Source organism: Osmia bicornis, chromosome 13, assembly GCF_907164935.1.
Source record: "Osmia bicornis bicornis chromosome 13, iOsmBic2.1, whole genome shotgun sequence".
Lineage (NCBI taxonomy): Eukaryota > Metazoa > Arthropoda > Insecta > Hymenoptera > Megachilidae > Osmia > Osmia bicornis.
This window is the reverse complement of record NC_060228.1, coordinates 1856203-1869122: the sequence shown is the minus strand read 5'-3', so window position 1 is coordinate 1869122 and position 12920 is coordinate 1856203. Positions and strand designations below refer to the sequence as shown.

Genomic DNA, 12920 nt, shown 5'->3' with positions numbered 1-12920 from the left:
TGCAAGTAGGAGGACCCTTGCCACCTATATTTGACACCTTTCAGTCCAATAAAATAAAATGGTTCGCTGGAATGTGGTCTCCGGTTCGAGACAGAAGTGCCGTTTCCACGGCAGACGTGTAATGTCCCTTTCTCACACGGCAATCCTCTCCGTTCGACCGAGTTCCCCCCCAAAAGTCGAGGATAATATCTCGAACCTTTGATAAGGGTTAGCCCTATCTTCCTTCGAGACTTTCTTCCTCAAATTTGAACGCGTATCCTTTCGTTTCTACTGAAAAGGAGATCGATCTTAGTGAACAAATACCACGTGAAAGTGTGTATGTACCAGTATTATTGAAACGAAGTTAACACTTCATAATAACGCGTGTTACATTTAGAAAGCTGCTGGGTTACAAGTTGGTCAACCGTGACCCACGGTACCCTGGTCGAAGCATTGTCCTTTGTATCATAGCGATGTATATCTCGGCTATTGATTCTTCGCAGACCTCGCAATGGCTTCTCCTATTGTATTATTCTGCTATTGTTATTATCCTAATAAATCGTACACTATTTTCTTCGACTATGCTTATCCAGCCTTAATAAACAGACTTTGAATTCAGATGAAAATGTATTCTACGATATAAGAAATGGAACTCGAGAGTCGCGAATTTAGTCGCCAACTTAATATCCGAATTGAATCGTACCGTTCGAGGTTCTTTGAATGCAACAAAGCTCATAGGTCGCGTGCAAGTATTTATCACACGCGCGATAATACTTTTACGATCGATCTATCGCGGATTTTTCGAGATGGAAGCGACGAATGACTCGACAGAAATACTCGACCCTTTGCATTTACATTTCTCCTAATCCGATAGGCATCGTTCCTTCCAGATGTTTAGGAGAGCTGTTTGTATCGAGATGCGTGGGACAGATATATAATCTAGTCAATTTGACACCCTCATCGAGGGACTAATGGGTGCTTTCAACTCGCCAACGAACCAGTTATACGCGGAGCTTTCCTCTGACGAACCGAGGAGAGACTTTCTTGGCATCTGCTCGAATCGACGATGCTTATCGTGTTCGTTTGTTCTTTAACAGACCGTGGTGTTATTAGAAACGTCGTTTAATTGTTAACAGTACTGACTTATCTTATCGGTTGGTTCGATTTTTAACAGAACTATGAACACAATATCTGAGAATCAAACGAGCAACGTTTTCTCTCATGCACTGATCTTCTCCTTTTCTTGGTTCGTTATCAACGTTGTTGGGACCGAATGAAGAGGCACTTCGGTGTATTTCTTTGGTGGTAAGAATCTAAAACGTTTGGTTCAGAAATTGCTGCTCGACCAGAAAAGGTTAGGATTAAATTAAAAATTCACGTTACTTACCTCTGAATAATCGGTGGAAAATGATTTCTGTCGACATCCTTCAAGTCCGGAACGCCGGTCATGAAACTAACTATCGTTCCAACCACCATCACCACTATAAAGCCTACCATAGTGTAATACATGAACGATATGGTATACAGGGCAAAAGGTGTGTCCTCGGGGATCGGTGTCGGAGGAGCCTCGGTTGTCGTTTGATTAAAATTAAATTCTTCCTTTAAACAATCTTCAGTCGAGGTAGGAAGAGGTGGATAGACCAGTTTTTTAAGAGCCATGTTTATTTGGGCACCAATGATCACCCAAACCATTAATCCCATTGATAGTAATCCACCAGCTATTGCTCCTTTCGATGTCGCCCATGGTACCAACATTCCCAATGTAAAGATACCCAACATCGCTCCAGATGTGACACCGTGGAGGGTCAATGAAACTTGAAAAATGTCGCCCAAAAATGCAACCAGGAAGACTAGAGCTAGACAGAGCATCCCTACGGCTACCACTATTAGCTGAAAATTGGAGAATTTATTTTTCACGGGGCACTCGAATATTTACGAACAGCTTAAATATTATTTTTGTACCTTCATAATATTCGCTGCTCTGGTCTCTTTATTGTTGTTATCCGGCAACCAAGGATCGATGAAATCCTCATAAATTGTGCCAGCTACTGTGTTCAAACCAGCGCTCATCGTAGAGAGACCGGCGCTCACGAGACCGGCTAGAAAAAGGCCAGGAAGTCCTGGAATATTCTCAGCAACGTCCAATACGTAATACGGCAATAATTGATCGCTCCTTGAAATTACCTGAGGGCCAATTAATCCGTCAAGGTTTGATCGAAATACGAATTTCAACCCTTTGCGGTCCAACAGCTTCCTTAACATATTCATTGCTATGCGAGCCATCCACTCAGCTAAGCTTAACAACTAAGTTAATGAAAAACTTTAATCTTTTGCAACTTTCCCATCTCTTCCAAACCATTTTCTTCCATTATCCTTTGAAAGTTTCAATGGAAAGAAAATATCTGACCAAAAAAGGTTCGATACATCAGTTTGAAAATTAGTTTGAAATAATTGGATGGATAGTTAGAGGTGTGCGAGTACTCGTAATTTACAAGCCGAGCTGAACCCGCTTCGATTGTTCGAGCCGAGCCGAGCGCTTGAATTTGCCGAATTACTCGAAATCAACGCACTATTTGAAACGAAAGCGAGCTATTCGAAAAAATCGAACTACTCGAATATTCGATTTACTTCGAGTAGTTCGATTTTTTCGAGTAGCTTGCTTTTCTTTCACACAGTTCGTCGATTTCGAGTAATTCGGCAAATTCAAGCGCTCGGCTCGGCTCGAGCGACCGATCATTGTTTGACTCGAAATTCAAGTACTCGAATGAATCGAGTACTCGCGCATCTCTAATGGATAGACGGACCGCAAAGGGTTGATTTTATAGAGCAAAAGGGAAAGAGAAAACGTACGTTTGTGCTTATTGGATCGCATTTATGATACCTGGTGTACATTACAAGCCCGGTGAGCACGGATACCCACTTAATGGCTACTATACATACTCCCATAAACGCTACTGCCCTGGAACGGTAAATGAAATAGATTAGTTATCGATTATCGTGAACGTTAACAACGATTATACGCACTTGTGTGCTTCTTTGAGATTCGGTACTGATAGAAATCTTTGCATGGACACTTGACTGATACCAAGACCCGTTATCCATGTGAGTGTCATCCCGATCGACATACCCCAAAAAGAATTTCGGGCAGACAGACTAGGATCCATACTAAAACATTCAATGAAATCGTGTGAGAGAAGGATACATTGAAAATAATTTGTACATCGTAATGGTTTGATGAATTTTCGTACTTCCAAAAAACAATTCTGCTACCCGCCTCCGATATCCTCCAAGTTTCGGCAAAACCACCCACAGCTATCGTGCCCAGGATGAATACGGCGCAAAGACTTCCTAGGGTCACGGTCATTTGAACTGTATCGGCCCATACGACAGCTTTTAGACCTCCCTAATGATTTCCAAATAAAGAATTAGTTTCAGATTTAATCAGTAGCAATAATGATTTCATCATCGGGGTTATTTATTATTTACGTTGGCTTTCTCTTAATTGCATTCAATAAAATGTATTTTTATTGCGAGCAGGTATAACATTTTTGTTATGTCACAATTATAACTTAAGACGGTGATAAACACCCGTATCTGATGAGGTACGCGATAACGTGGATTATTAAAAACAACTAGAGATTAATTTTTTAATCTGTCGGGAATTACTATTCCGAATTATTTACATTGTCATCGAGTACTCGTGGAATCATTCAGTACTCGAAACGTTAAATTTCATACAAAAAAACAGTCTAATCATTGGTGGCGTCTGTAACAGCCGACTTTACACTGTACACAATTGATAAAGTGTGTCTGATACGAAACTCCAGTGTAAACAATTCTTATAATTCAATTTTAAATCAAGATTTCACCTCATTCATAGCCACTTTACGTGTTATCGATTTCTTCCTTGTATCTGATAATACTCCGAATATTCGAAACGATGTTTATAAACATTAGCGAGGACAAACCAGAGTAGCCAGGTTGTGCTTCGATGGTCATCTTTGTAAACAAACATTCGTTTCCAGAGATGGTCGTCGAAGCTCAACCTGGCCATTCTGGTTTTTCCTCGCTCATTTGCGTTTTATTCTCTTCGCTTAGGTTGTGGTCTGCTGTGCAGGGCATCGATAACGTTGGCGATCGTCGATAAATACGATTTCTCAAGGTATACTCCTTTAATGAAAGTAATTATTTATTATATGTAACAACAGTTTTGTTCAGAGACACTATTTCAGTAGTGTCACAACTCGGTAGACGACCAGCTATACAATCATAAAGTAATTATTCTTACGTGATTGTATCTTGAGAAATTGTACTTATCGACGCTTTGAAAATAAAATTCATATATCCAGCACTAGATACTAGTAAAAATTCGTACTCGAATAAATCGAGTACTCAAATTCAGAGTCAAACAATGATCGGTCGGACGAGCCGAGCCGAGCGCTTGAATTTGCCGAATTGCTTGAAATCGACGAACTGTTTGAAAGAAAAGCGAGCCACTCGAATATTCGAGCCCTAGTAAATAGGGCATGCGCCCGTATAATAAAAATAAAATAATAATAATAATATATTTGAGTAATTTAAAAATTCTCGAGCTGACAATTCATCTTCAAGTAAATCGAAGTTTTACGAGGGCTCTAATATTCGAGTAGATCGATTTATTATTTATTATTATTATTAATATTTTTATTATACGGGCGCATGCTCCATTTACGAGGGCTCGAATATTCGAGTAGCTCGAATTTTTCGAATAGCTCGATTTTTTTGAGTAGCTCGGCAAATTCAAGTGCTCGACTCGGCTCGTAAATTTCGAGTACCCGAATTTCGAATGAACCAATGATCGGTCGATCGAGCCGAATCGAGCGCTTGAATTTGCCGGATTGCTCGAAATCGACGAACTGTTTAAAGCAAAAGCGAGCTACTCGGAAAAATCGAACTACTCGAATATTCGAGGTGAGAATTCATCTTCAAGTAAATCGAAGTTTTACGACGGCTCGAGTATTCGAGTAGCTCGTTTTTTATTCAAACAGTTTGTCGATTTCAAGTAATCCTGCAAATTCAAGCGCTCGACTCGGCTCGAACAATCGAAGCTAGTTCAGCTCGGCTTGTAAATTACGTGTACTCGCACACCTCTACTAGATACAGAACGAAAAGTACTTACTATGGTGGTGTAAAATATGCAGACGATGCCGATGACCGGGGTGATGAGGTATAGATTGATGTCTGTGGCCTGTGAAAATGCCAAAGCTGGCACATAGATGATCAAAGGTATGTAAATGATCAACGACAAGGTGTAGAGGAAGGAGGCGAAGGTCCTAACCGACCTCGTGAATCTCATCTCCAAGTACTCGAATGTGCTGGTCAGTTGTAACTGATAAAAGACAGGCACGTAGATAAGGGAAATGAGGGTGCACGATATCACAGCTGTAAAAATGCAGGCGGCGTACTGTGTACCGTATTGATACACTTCGACCGGCACGGCGAGCAATGAAACAGCTGATACGTGGCTGAAAATTTAATCAAAAACAGAAAACAATTAAATTACATTAATGAACGATTCAATTGCTTCGAAGGCTGCCGAGAGAAATTCACTTCGTGAAAGTTTTGAATGATTGTATTATTGAAAACTGCCCGATGACTAGCGTACAATGTGTTAATATCCTTACTAATCCATATTATCATACAGTGGATCCAAAAAGTATTTGTACACCATTGAACCCTTTCACACCGGACAGGACATATGCTGTCCCAGTCTGGAAAATTTGATGTCCCATCAATGAAGCTTGTAACATCATTGTTGTTGATGGTGCGTCGTTATGGGGTCGTTTATGCGTCTCTAGGACCTACAGCCTTTCAGGCAGAATAGTTATTTCATTTTGATAATAATCACCTGGAAGAATTCTAACTGTTCACGATAATGGGGCGCACTCGAACTGATTTTTTCGCCGTATTGAAAGGGTTATAACAGAGTACCTCGTTTAAAATTAGACCAAATTACTTGAGGTTTCTCAAGAAGCTATACAAATTAATTTACTAAAATATGTGGTTTTGTCGTTTTAAAAAATTACAATTTGTTGAAATCATGAAAAAAATATAGTGAAGGGTGATTTTTGACCTTTTTTATATAAACCTATAATGAAAATTTAAAATCGATCAATGCCCTTAGAAGTTACAAGTAATTAAAATTTCCGAAAATCTCGGCTTTTCGTCCAAGAACGTGACTAGTTATTTTTCTCGATATTTTCGGAAATTTTAATTACTTGGAACTTCTAAGTGCATTGACCGATTTGGATGAAATTTTCAGCATACACATAAATTTACAAATGTTATATTTTAAATTTTCATTGCAAATTCAGATGAAAAAGTTAAAAAATTACCTTTTACTATTTTTTTCCCGATTTCGACAGATTGTAATTTTTTAAAAGGACGAAAGCACATATCTCAGTAAATCAATTTGTATAGCTTCTCAAGTCATTTGGTCGAATTTTAAACGAGTTACTCTGTTTTAAATGATGTACAAATACTTTCTGAACCCACTGTATGTCCATATGATTATTACTAATCCATATTATCTACTGTTCCACTGACCGTGTTAATTCGTTACGAGTAAATGTACTTCTCTCAGCAGCCCTGATTGCTTTTCATCGATGTCACTCTCAATAAATTCTCCTTACCTAGCAATTAAGCTCATGGCGACCGGAAACCATGACATTGTTTTCCCTCCTAGCAAGTACTCGGTAGTGTTATCCTGTTTCTTACCGAAACAGCCAAAGTAGACCCCTATAAGGACACTGATCCCCAATAAACCAGTGAAAAGGCTGTAATCGGTCCATCCGAAACTGAGTCGTTTCAATTCTTGGCCCAGTAAATGTGATCCCGTTTCGTTCACCGCCATTCTATAAATTCAATGAAATCGAAGATTATAAAATATCGAGAGAACACTTTGCTTTGCCGCTCGTTAAGACTATCATCGATAAACTACTCTGCAACCAACAAACTGTTCCATTTTGCTATTTTTATTCATTTAATTTTTTTTCTGTTTGCAATGCGATAAAATTGTCGCGACAGGCAAACCGATTGCTTCCACTTGATTTATAACGATCGATCAAATTATTCTTACTTTCGCAAATTAATAAACAAGAGGAATCAAAAATTTACAGCACTCACGTGTTCATTATTCCGTTTTTATTTATTTTATAATGCCATTAAACTCGCGACAGAGAAGATTGCAACCGCTCTAACTTCCGATGGAATACATTTAATTATCGCGAATCTTGTTCGACGTACGAACGGGAAATAGAAACTAAAACACTCACTTGTTGATCTGTCTGTTTTTTAGTCGCGTTATCGCGGTACGATCGACAAGTGTAATCGATAATCCGAAAATCTCTCGGTCCTAATAGATGAACAAGGTGTCTAGATGTCGGTCGCTGATTCGATTCGATCGTCGCTAAGATAGTAAGAAGTTGGAAAAGTACCCAATGGGATCTACATTCTTACTGACAATGATGACATTCAATTCTGATGCTATATGTTTAACCGATCTTATGCGAGACATCCAGACTAATTTATGACGGGAAGATAAAGTGTTCCGTCTTTCGCAACGTTTCGCAAATAGTTGAGTATCCTTAAAAACCAAGTCGAACCTTGAATTTTTATTCGGTAACAACCAACGTTGTCGAGGTCTTGTTTGCCGGTTAGAATTTCAAAGAAGCGTACAGAAACGAAACGAATAGAAAAGACATCAAGATATCAGCAATAAATTCGGTTGGACGTTGATCAAACATTGTTCGTGTCTAGAACGATTTAGCAAACCATATAACACATCGGCGAGAGAGGAAGAACAACAATTCGTAACAATCTATACATATATTTCTTTTCTTTATCTTTTACAATATAATCTTATGGGATGTAATCAATCTTAAGACGTCCCGTACAATAGCCATTCGGTTAATTGTTGCATTTTCTGTTGTCTCTCGGTGTCGCTGCAGTTACCCAATAAATCGTCCAACGTTTTCTTTTCTTCAGGATCTAAATCTTCCACGGGATTCAATGGTTTGGTGACCATACTTGGAAGCGTTACATCGTAGTACAGATAAATCTGTGAAAATTTGTTTTTGGTACTCGTTAGCTGATTTCGTCGTTTAATATTTACATTTCCTGTATAAATTACGTGCCATTCAAGCAAACGAGAGGCGGTACCTTGTTGTTGAACGTGTTGTACACCAGGCAAGGCGTTGAAATCCCAGGTGTGACGTTATAATTACCGGTACAGAACGCTCTGACCGGCTCCTCGAATTGAAAACGTACGCTGTTTCGTTGTTGATCCAAAATATAAGTTTGCCCGTCCCACGCGCAGGCTATTATCTCGTCACTTCCGTCACCGGTTACGTCTAATCGACATAAAGCGAATATCTGATGAGCTACTTGCATGGACCTAAGGAAAACGTATGCAGCGTACAAAATGTAAAGAAAAAAATAAATCGGGTAAAAGCAGAGGCGTGAGATTGTTGAAAATCTTACCATAAAATGATTTCATCTTTAACTAGCATTATCGTTCCGTCTAACGTAGCAAGGGCGTAAGGTTTCCCATGCATGGACGAGCTTGCATCAACGTTTACATCGGCATTGGTTTTATCTTTCGATTTTAAACCTTCTGTATTATTGTTATCAATATTGTCCTCCGAAGAAAAATCTTTATATGTGGGTAACAATGAATCTTTTTCTGCATTCTCATCGTAATCACCAAGAATTACATTGCCACCCAAAATATTGCCATCAACTTGATCCGTACTGGAAGACTCAGTGTCGTCAGAGGTTTTGCTTGCTTTACTTGTTTGTTCTCCTGTCGCGTCTAAGCTATCTTTCCGTAATTCTAATTGTGGATTATTTGTGATGGATTTTACATTTCTTTCGTGCTGAACTTCGCTTGAATCTAGCTTCTCTATTACAGATTCCAAATCTCCTATTATTTCTGTTGAAATATTTTGATTACGCATTCGCGATATTCCCAAAGTTTGATAGTCTACGCAACTCGCTGCTGTTTCGTTATTTGTTTGATGAACTTCGTCTTCCAAGTGACAATCCTCGGGGTTGCACTTAATTCGCATGAACGTTCCACCCGGTTGAGCAACTAATAACGTTGGTGTTCCATCAGCCATATGCTGAATAAAAACGGATGTAGTTGTTTCAGAGTGATTAATTTATTATTATAATAGAATAAAATTTTCTTTTTTAATTTATTTAGATTTTTATAGGTTAGTATTTTTTATTTTAACATTGTTTATTATGTTTAAACGATATTAACAATTAAAGTTAGTTACTCCTTACATTGAGAAGTATGACAAACTCACACATACAAATGGTTAGCTCTATGGTTAAACACATGACTCGCAATCTAAAGATCCACGGTTCAAATCCTTCTTTCCCAACATTTTTTTTTTTATAATAATTTGTCCCTTTTTGAATAACTATTACAGTTGTGCTATAATCATTGCATTTATTAATAATTAATTACATACGCTGCAATTTTTATAGCTGTATAGTTATTCAAAAGGAGGCAAATTATTTAAAAAAAAAAAAAATGTTGGGAACCAAAGATTTGAACCGTTGACCTTTAGATTGCGAATCATGTGTTTAACCACGGAGCTAACCGTTTGTATGTGTGAGTTTGTCATACTTCTCAATGTAAGAAGTAACTAACTTTAATTGTTAATATCTTTTAACCGATTAGCCGTCTGCCCCCAAAATGGGGTATAGGCGTGTTCAGCTCGACGAGCTCTACAAGGTGGAAAAGTTTCATTAATAAGTGAGCGTAACAATTGGGTAGTTCCTCTCATAAGTCTACTGTACCTGCAATGTGACTGTTCCTATTTGATTGGCGCATTCCCATTTATTCAGTCCAACTAACTTTCCTCTTCCTAATTCTAAATTGCTGGACCATCTGTAAGACCTAACTACACGATCGGTTAAACCAAGTATCATCTCATTAGCACCATCTTTATCCACGTCTGCTACTAAAACCACTTTTGTATTTGTTGGAATTCTTTGTACGTGCACACATTCCATTTTTCCAGACAGCTCACCGATTTCATTAGTGCCATCAATTTGATCTGAACTTGGGGAACTGGTTGTATTAACACCTACCACGATATTCACAGTCGTAAAGCTTATTTCGAAAATTCTTAACTATAGGCAGTAGGATTTTTGAACTTACTACTCTTAATATTATCTTGATCAATAGTTTCCTTAGTCGACTGTAACGTAGAAGTTGCATTACTGATACTAGGATTAACAGATCTTGGACTGTAAAAAATATGTGCCCAGCCATCTCCACAAATTACAACTAACGCGTTTCGCCCATAATTAAAAATATCTCCTATTGCTACACTAGTTACTAGACCTAGACCAGGTATTTTTTGCCATAACTCTGATCCCTGTAATACGATGAGAAATACTTTAAGCATATACAAGAATTAAATAAACTATTAGAAAATCAATGATTTACTTTGAAAATATAAAGTTCTCCCTCTGCAGTACCAACGACTAATTCGTTATCTCCATCGTTATCAACATCTCCTATTGTTAATCCATGTCTACACACAGTACCAGGTAAATCCCACTGTAGTTTTTTCACAAAACTGACAGCCCTCATTTTCTTTACATTTATATTTAACCACCTGGTACCTTTACTGAATTCAATGGAAAATTATGATTCGACATAGAGGGATGAAGGTATTGCCAACGGCTAGGTGGCCATACTATAGAAGTAGCTTTAGCAGTTATCAATGCGGTAGAAATTGGTCCGAAGGTATTAGAATCCATAGACCGACCAATATGATCTCCTTCTACCCAACAGTGACCTTCTGGAATCTAAAAATAAATATATTATAATCTATTGAATAGCACAGGTAAAAATTGACAAGTTAAAGTGATTAAAGTACCTTGAGAATTGTTGTTTTATATCCATGGGTTTGTACGATGTCTCCAGAAAGACCTACTACACGCTTGATCAAAATTTGATTCGGAGACTTTGGAGATTTAACGGTAACTATCTCACCACGCTGAATATCTTGTGTACGAATTGCGCGACGATTTAGAAAAACGTAATCAGGTTTGTTCTCATCTGGATTTAAAGTTGGTTGCATAGAAACTCCTTCTACTTTAGCTACGTAACCAATTGTATCAAGGAAGGTGATCCCAATAGGAATGCCTAGAAGGATACCAGCGAGAAACTGTCGTACTCTCATCTATCACATTTATACCCTGAAAACAATAACAAATTAAACACTCAGAAACGTTTATAAAATTCTATACACTACGATTCTATTATTCGTTTAAAATTCTAATTCACGTGATCTTACGATGAAAAACGTAATGTATATTTCTTTTCACAATATTGTAAAGATATAGATAAAATCACACGATAATTTTCTATAAAGTAAGTCTTTCTTGTAGGTTAATGTATACAATTGAATTGAAAAGATATTTATATATATACTTTGTTTTCCTTTTCTATTTTTTCTAAATCGTAGAATATTAATTACATCAAACTTTTGTAATTCTTAAGAGAAATAATTTTATTGTTTATTAAACTATTAACCAAAAGTTGAGGTTACATATGAAGAAAATTTGGAATAAAATATTTGGGGATTGCAGGAACTGATATCACTATTTAACGCGCGCTTCTGTAATACCGACTGTCCCCAATCTGCAGAGTTTTCGATTTCAAGAAAACTTTACCGACAGTCCCTACAAAAATCCTCAGAAACCACTTCTTACCTTTTTTCGTTCCTACTGAACAGATTGCAAAGAAATTTAAGGGACGTGTGCAGGAGGCCCTAAAGAATGTAAGTCTGGTCTTTATATTACCCAATCATCAAAAAATTATAAAATATTGGAATTGATGTCTGTCGACGGTCAGGAAAATGGCGGATCGGACTCACCTGCATTAATTTATTCGTTATATAAACATTTCTGCGAATCGTATGCCCAAATCGGTACCAGACTAACATTCTCTGGGTCGGATAGAACAAAACGAGCATCCAGGAGATGATGTACAAGCCTCCAGTTAGAAGAAATTTGGGAACTACGATTTCGTTCATTTTTCTGTCACAAAAGACGTCAAAAAGGTAAAACAGACCACAAATTTAGTTCCTCATTTTTTCTGTAGGGCGCAGTTCATTCGTTTTCTGCGCTCGACCGCGCGATCATTCGTAGCTCGTGTATGTGAAGCGCCCTCGGCGCTTAAAATATTATATTGAATTGTGTATTAGGTATCAAAACTATAAAAAACAGAAGACAAAGTTGAAGAGAAGACCGGAGTCATGACTTCTGACATCGTTTCCACATTGTCTTCAGAAATGCGCAAGCTGAAAATTTATTAAATACCATTAATATCTTATGTATTTTTCTATCTTCTTTCCTATATTTCGGTGCTTTAAATTGAAAAAAGTAATCTCGACCTTATTTCAATATGGCGTTGATAATCTTCAACGAATCTTTCCGTAACTTTTAATGTTCAATGCCTGTGATTGGTCATTCCATTATGGCGTCCTCCCATTTCAACCAATCAGATTCATTGTTGAAGAGTGAAGTACACGGAGTGTAGTGCAGTGCATTAGTCCTCTCTGGTTCTCTTCGAAGCTTTATCCGTTTTTGACGTATCTATAACAAGTAAGATTAAATTATCTTGAAATATTAAATTAAAATTGTAGTTTGCTTCAGGAAATATTCTGATAAGAATCATGGAACCAACAAATTTATTATAGGTATTTGTTTATATTTCTTTAGATTTTTATATAGGCAGATTATAAGTTATTGGTTAGGTAGGACAATTATATCTTAAGGACTCTAAAGTTAAGTAATTGAATAAATATATAATTAAGTTTAAACACTGCAGTGTTTAGTTAGGAAATTTTAGACTTAAGCAAATTTTTGTCATA

At 37.5% G+C, this 12920-nt stretch overlaps 3 protein-coding genes across 9 annotated transcripts; all 3 read right to left on the bottom strand.

The window, feature by feature from the left end:
* Nucleotides 1-313: 313 nt before the first annotated feature.
* Nucleotides 314-7487, bottom strand: LOC114871769 (sodium-coupled monocarboxylate transporter 2-like). Of its 2 annotated transcripts, none has more exons than XM_029178098.2 (9): nt 7293-7487; nt 6651-6872; nt 5138-5483; nt 3228-3382; nt 3004-3144; nt 2830-2938; nt 1942-2163; nt 1367-1869; nt 314-1292 (listed from the first exon to the last, which is right to left on the bottom strand). In XM_029178098.2, the coding sequence occupies exons 2-9, from the start codon at nt 6869-6871 to the stop codon at nt 1199-1201; spliced, it is 1791 nt and encodes a 596-aa protein (XP_029033931.2). In that variant the 5' UTR covers nt 6872; nt 7293-7487; the 3' UTR covers nt 314-1198. The 2 variants fall into 2 exon arrangements, with proteins under 2 accessions (XP_029033931.2, XP_029033929.2); XM_029178096.2 differs by lacking the exon at nt 7293-7487 and adding an exon at nt 7144-7284.
* Nucleotides 7488-7830: 343 nt separating this feature from the next.
* LOC114871781 (KICSTOR complex protein ITFG2-like) lies at nt 7831-10630 on the bottom strand. Its single transcript, XM_029178143.2, has 6 exons — nt 10484-10630; nt 10193-10412; nt 9829-10118; nt 8500-9140; nt 8179-8413; nt 7831-8077 (listed from the first exon to the last, which is right to left on the bottom strand). The coding sequence occupies exons 1-6, from the start codon at nt 10628-10630 to the stop codon at nt 7898-7900; spliced, it is 1713 nt and encodes a 570-aa protein (XP_029033976.1). The 3' UTR covers nt 7831-7897.
* Nucleotides 10631-10647: 17 nt separating this feature from the next.
* Nucleotides 10648-12107, bottom strand: LOC114871786 (mitochondrial inner membrane protease subunit 2). 6 transcript variants are annotated; one of them, XM_029178168.2, is made up of 3 exons: nt 11922-12107; nt 10920-11241; nt 10648-10848 (listed from the first exon to the last, which is right to left on the bottom strand). In XM_029178168.2, the coding sequence occupies exons 2-3, from the start codon at nt 11223-11225 to the stop codon at nt 10648-10650; spliced, it is 507 nt and encodes a 168-aa protein (XP_029034001.1). In that variant the 5' UTR covers nt 11226-11241; nt 11922-12107. The 6 variants fall into 6 exon arrangements, with proteins under 6 accessions (XP_029034001.1, XP_046144378.1, XP_029033999.1 ...); XM_046288422.1 differs by lacking the exon at nt 11922-12107 and adding an exon at nt 11758-11899; XM_029178166.2 differs by lacking the exon at nt 11922-12107 and adding an exon at nt 11477-11684.
* Nucleotides 12108-12920: the final 813 nt, after the last annotated feature.

Coding starts and splice junctions, on each gene's coding strand:
- LOC114871769 (XM_029178096.2), bottom strand. Junction 3,383..5,137: donor GCATATTTTACACCACCATA/GTAAGTACTTTT, acceptor GGAAATCATTAG/GGAGGTCTAAAAGCTGTCGT. Junction 3,145..3,227: donor AGCAGAATTGTTTTTTGGAA/GTACGAAAATTC, acceptor TGAATGTTTTAG/TATGGATCCTAGTCTGTCTG.
- LOC114871781 (XM_029178143.2), bottom strand. CDS start 10,630: ATGAGGGCTGTCAGTTTTGTGAAAAAACTACAGTGGGATTTACCTGGT. Junction 10,119..10,192: donor TCAAGATAATATTAAGAGTA/GTAAGTTCAAAA, acceptor ATATCGTGGTAG/GTGTTAATACAACCAGTTCC. Junction 8,078..8,178: donor ACAACACGTTCAACAACAAG/GTACCGCCTCTC, acceptor AAATTTTCACAG/ATTTATCTGTACTACGATGT.
- LOC114871786 (XM_029178168.2), bottom strand. CDS start 11,225: ATGAGAGTACGACAGTTTCTCGCTGGTATCCTTCTAGGCATTCCTATT. Junction 10,849..10,919: donor ATAAAACAACAATTCTCAAG/GTACTTTAATCA, acceptor ATTTATTTTTAG/ATTCCAGAAGGTCACTGTTG.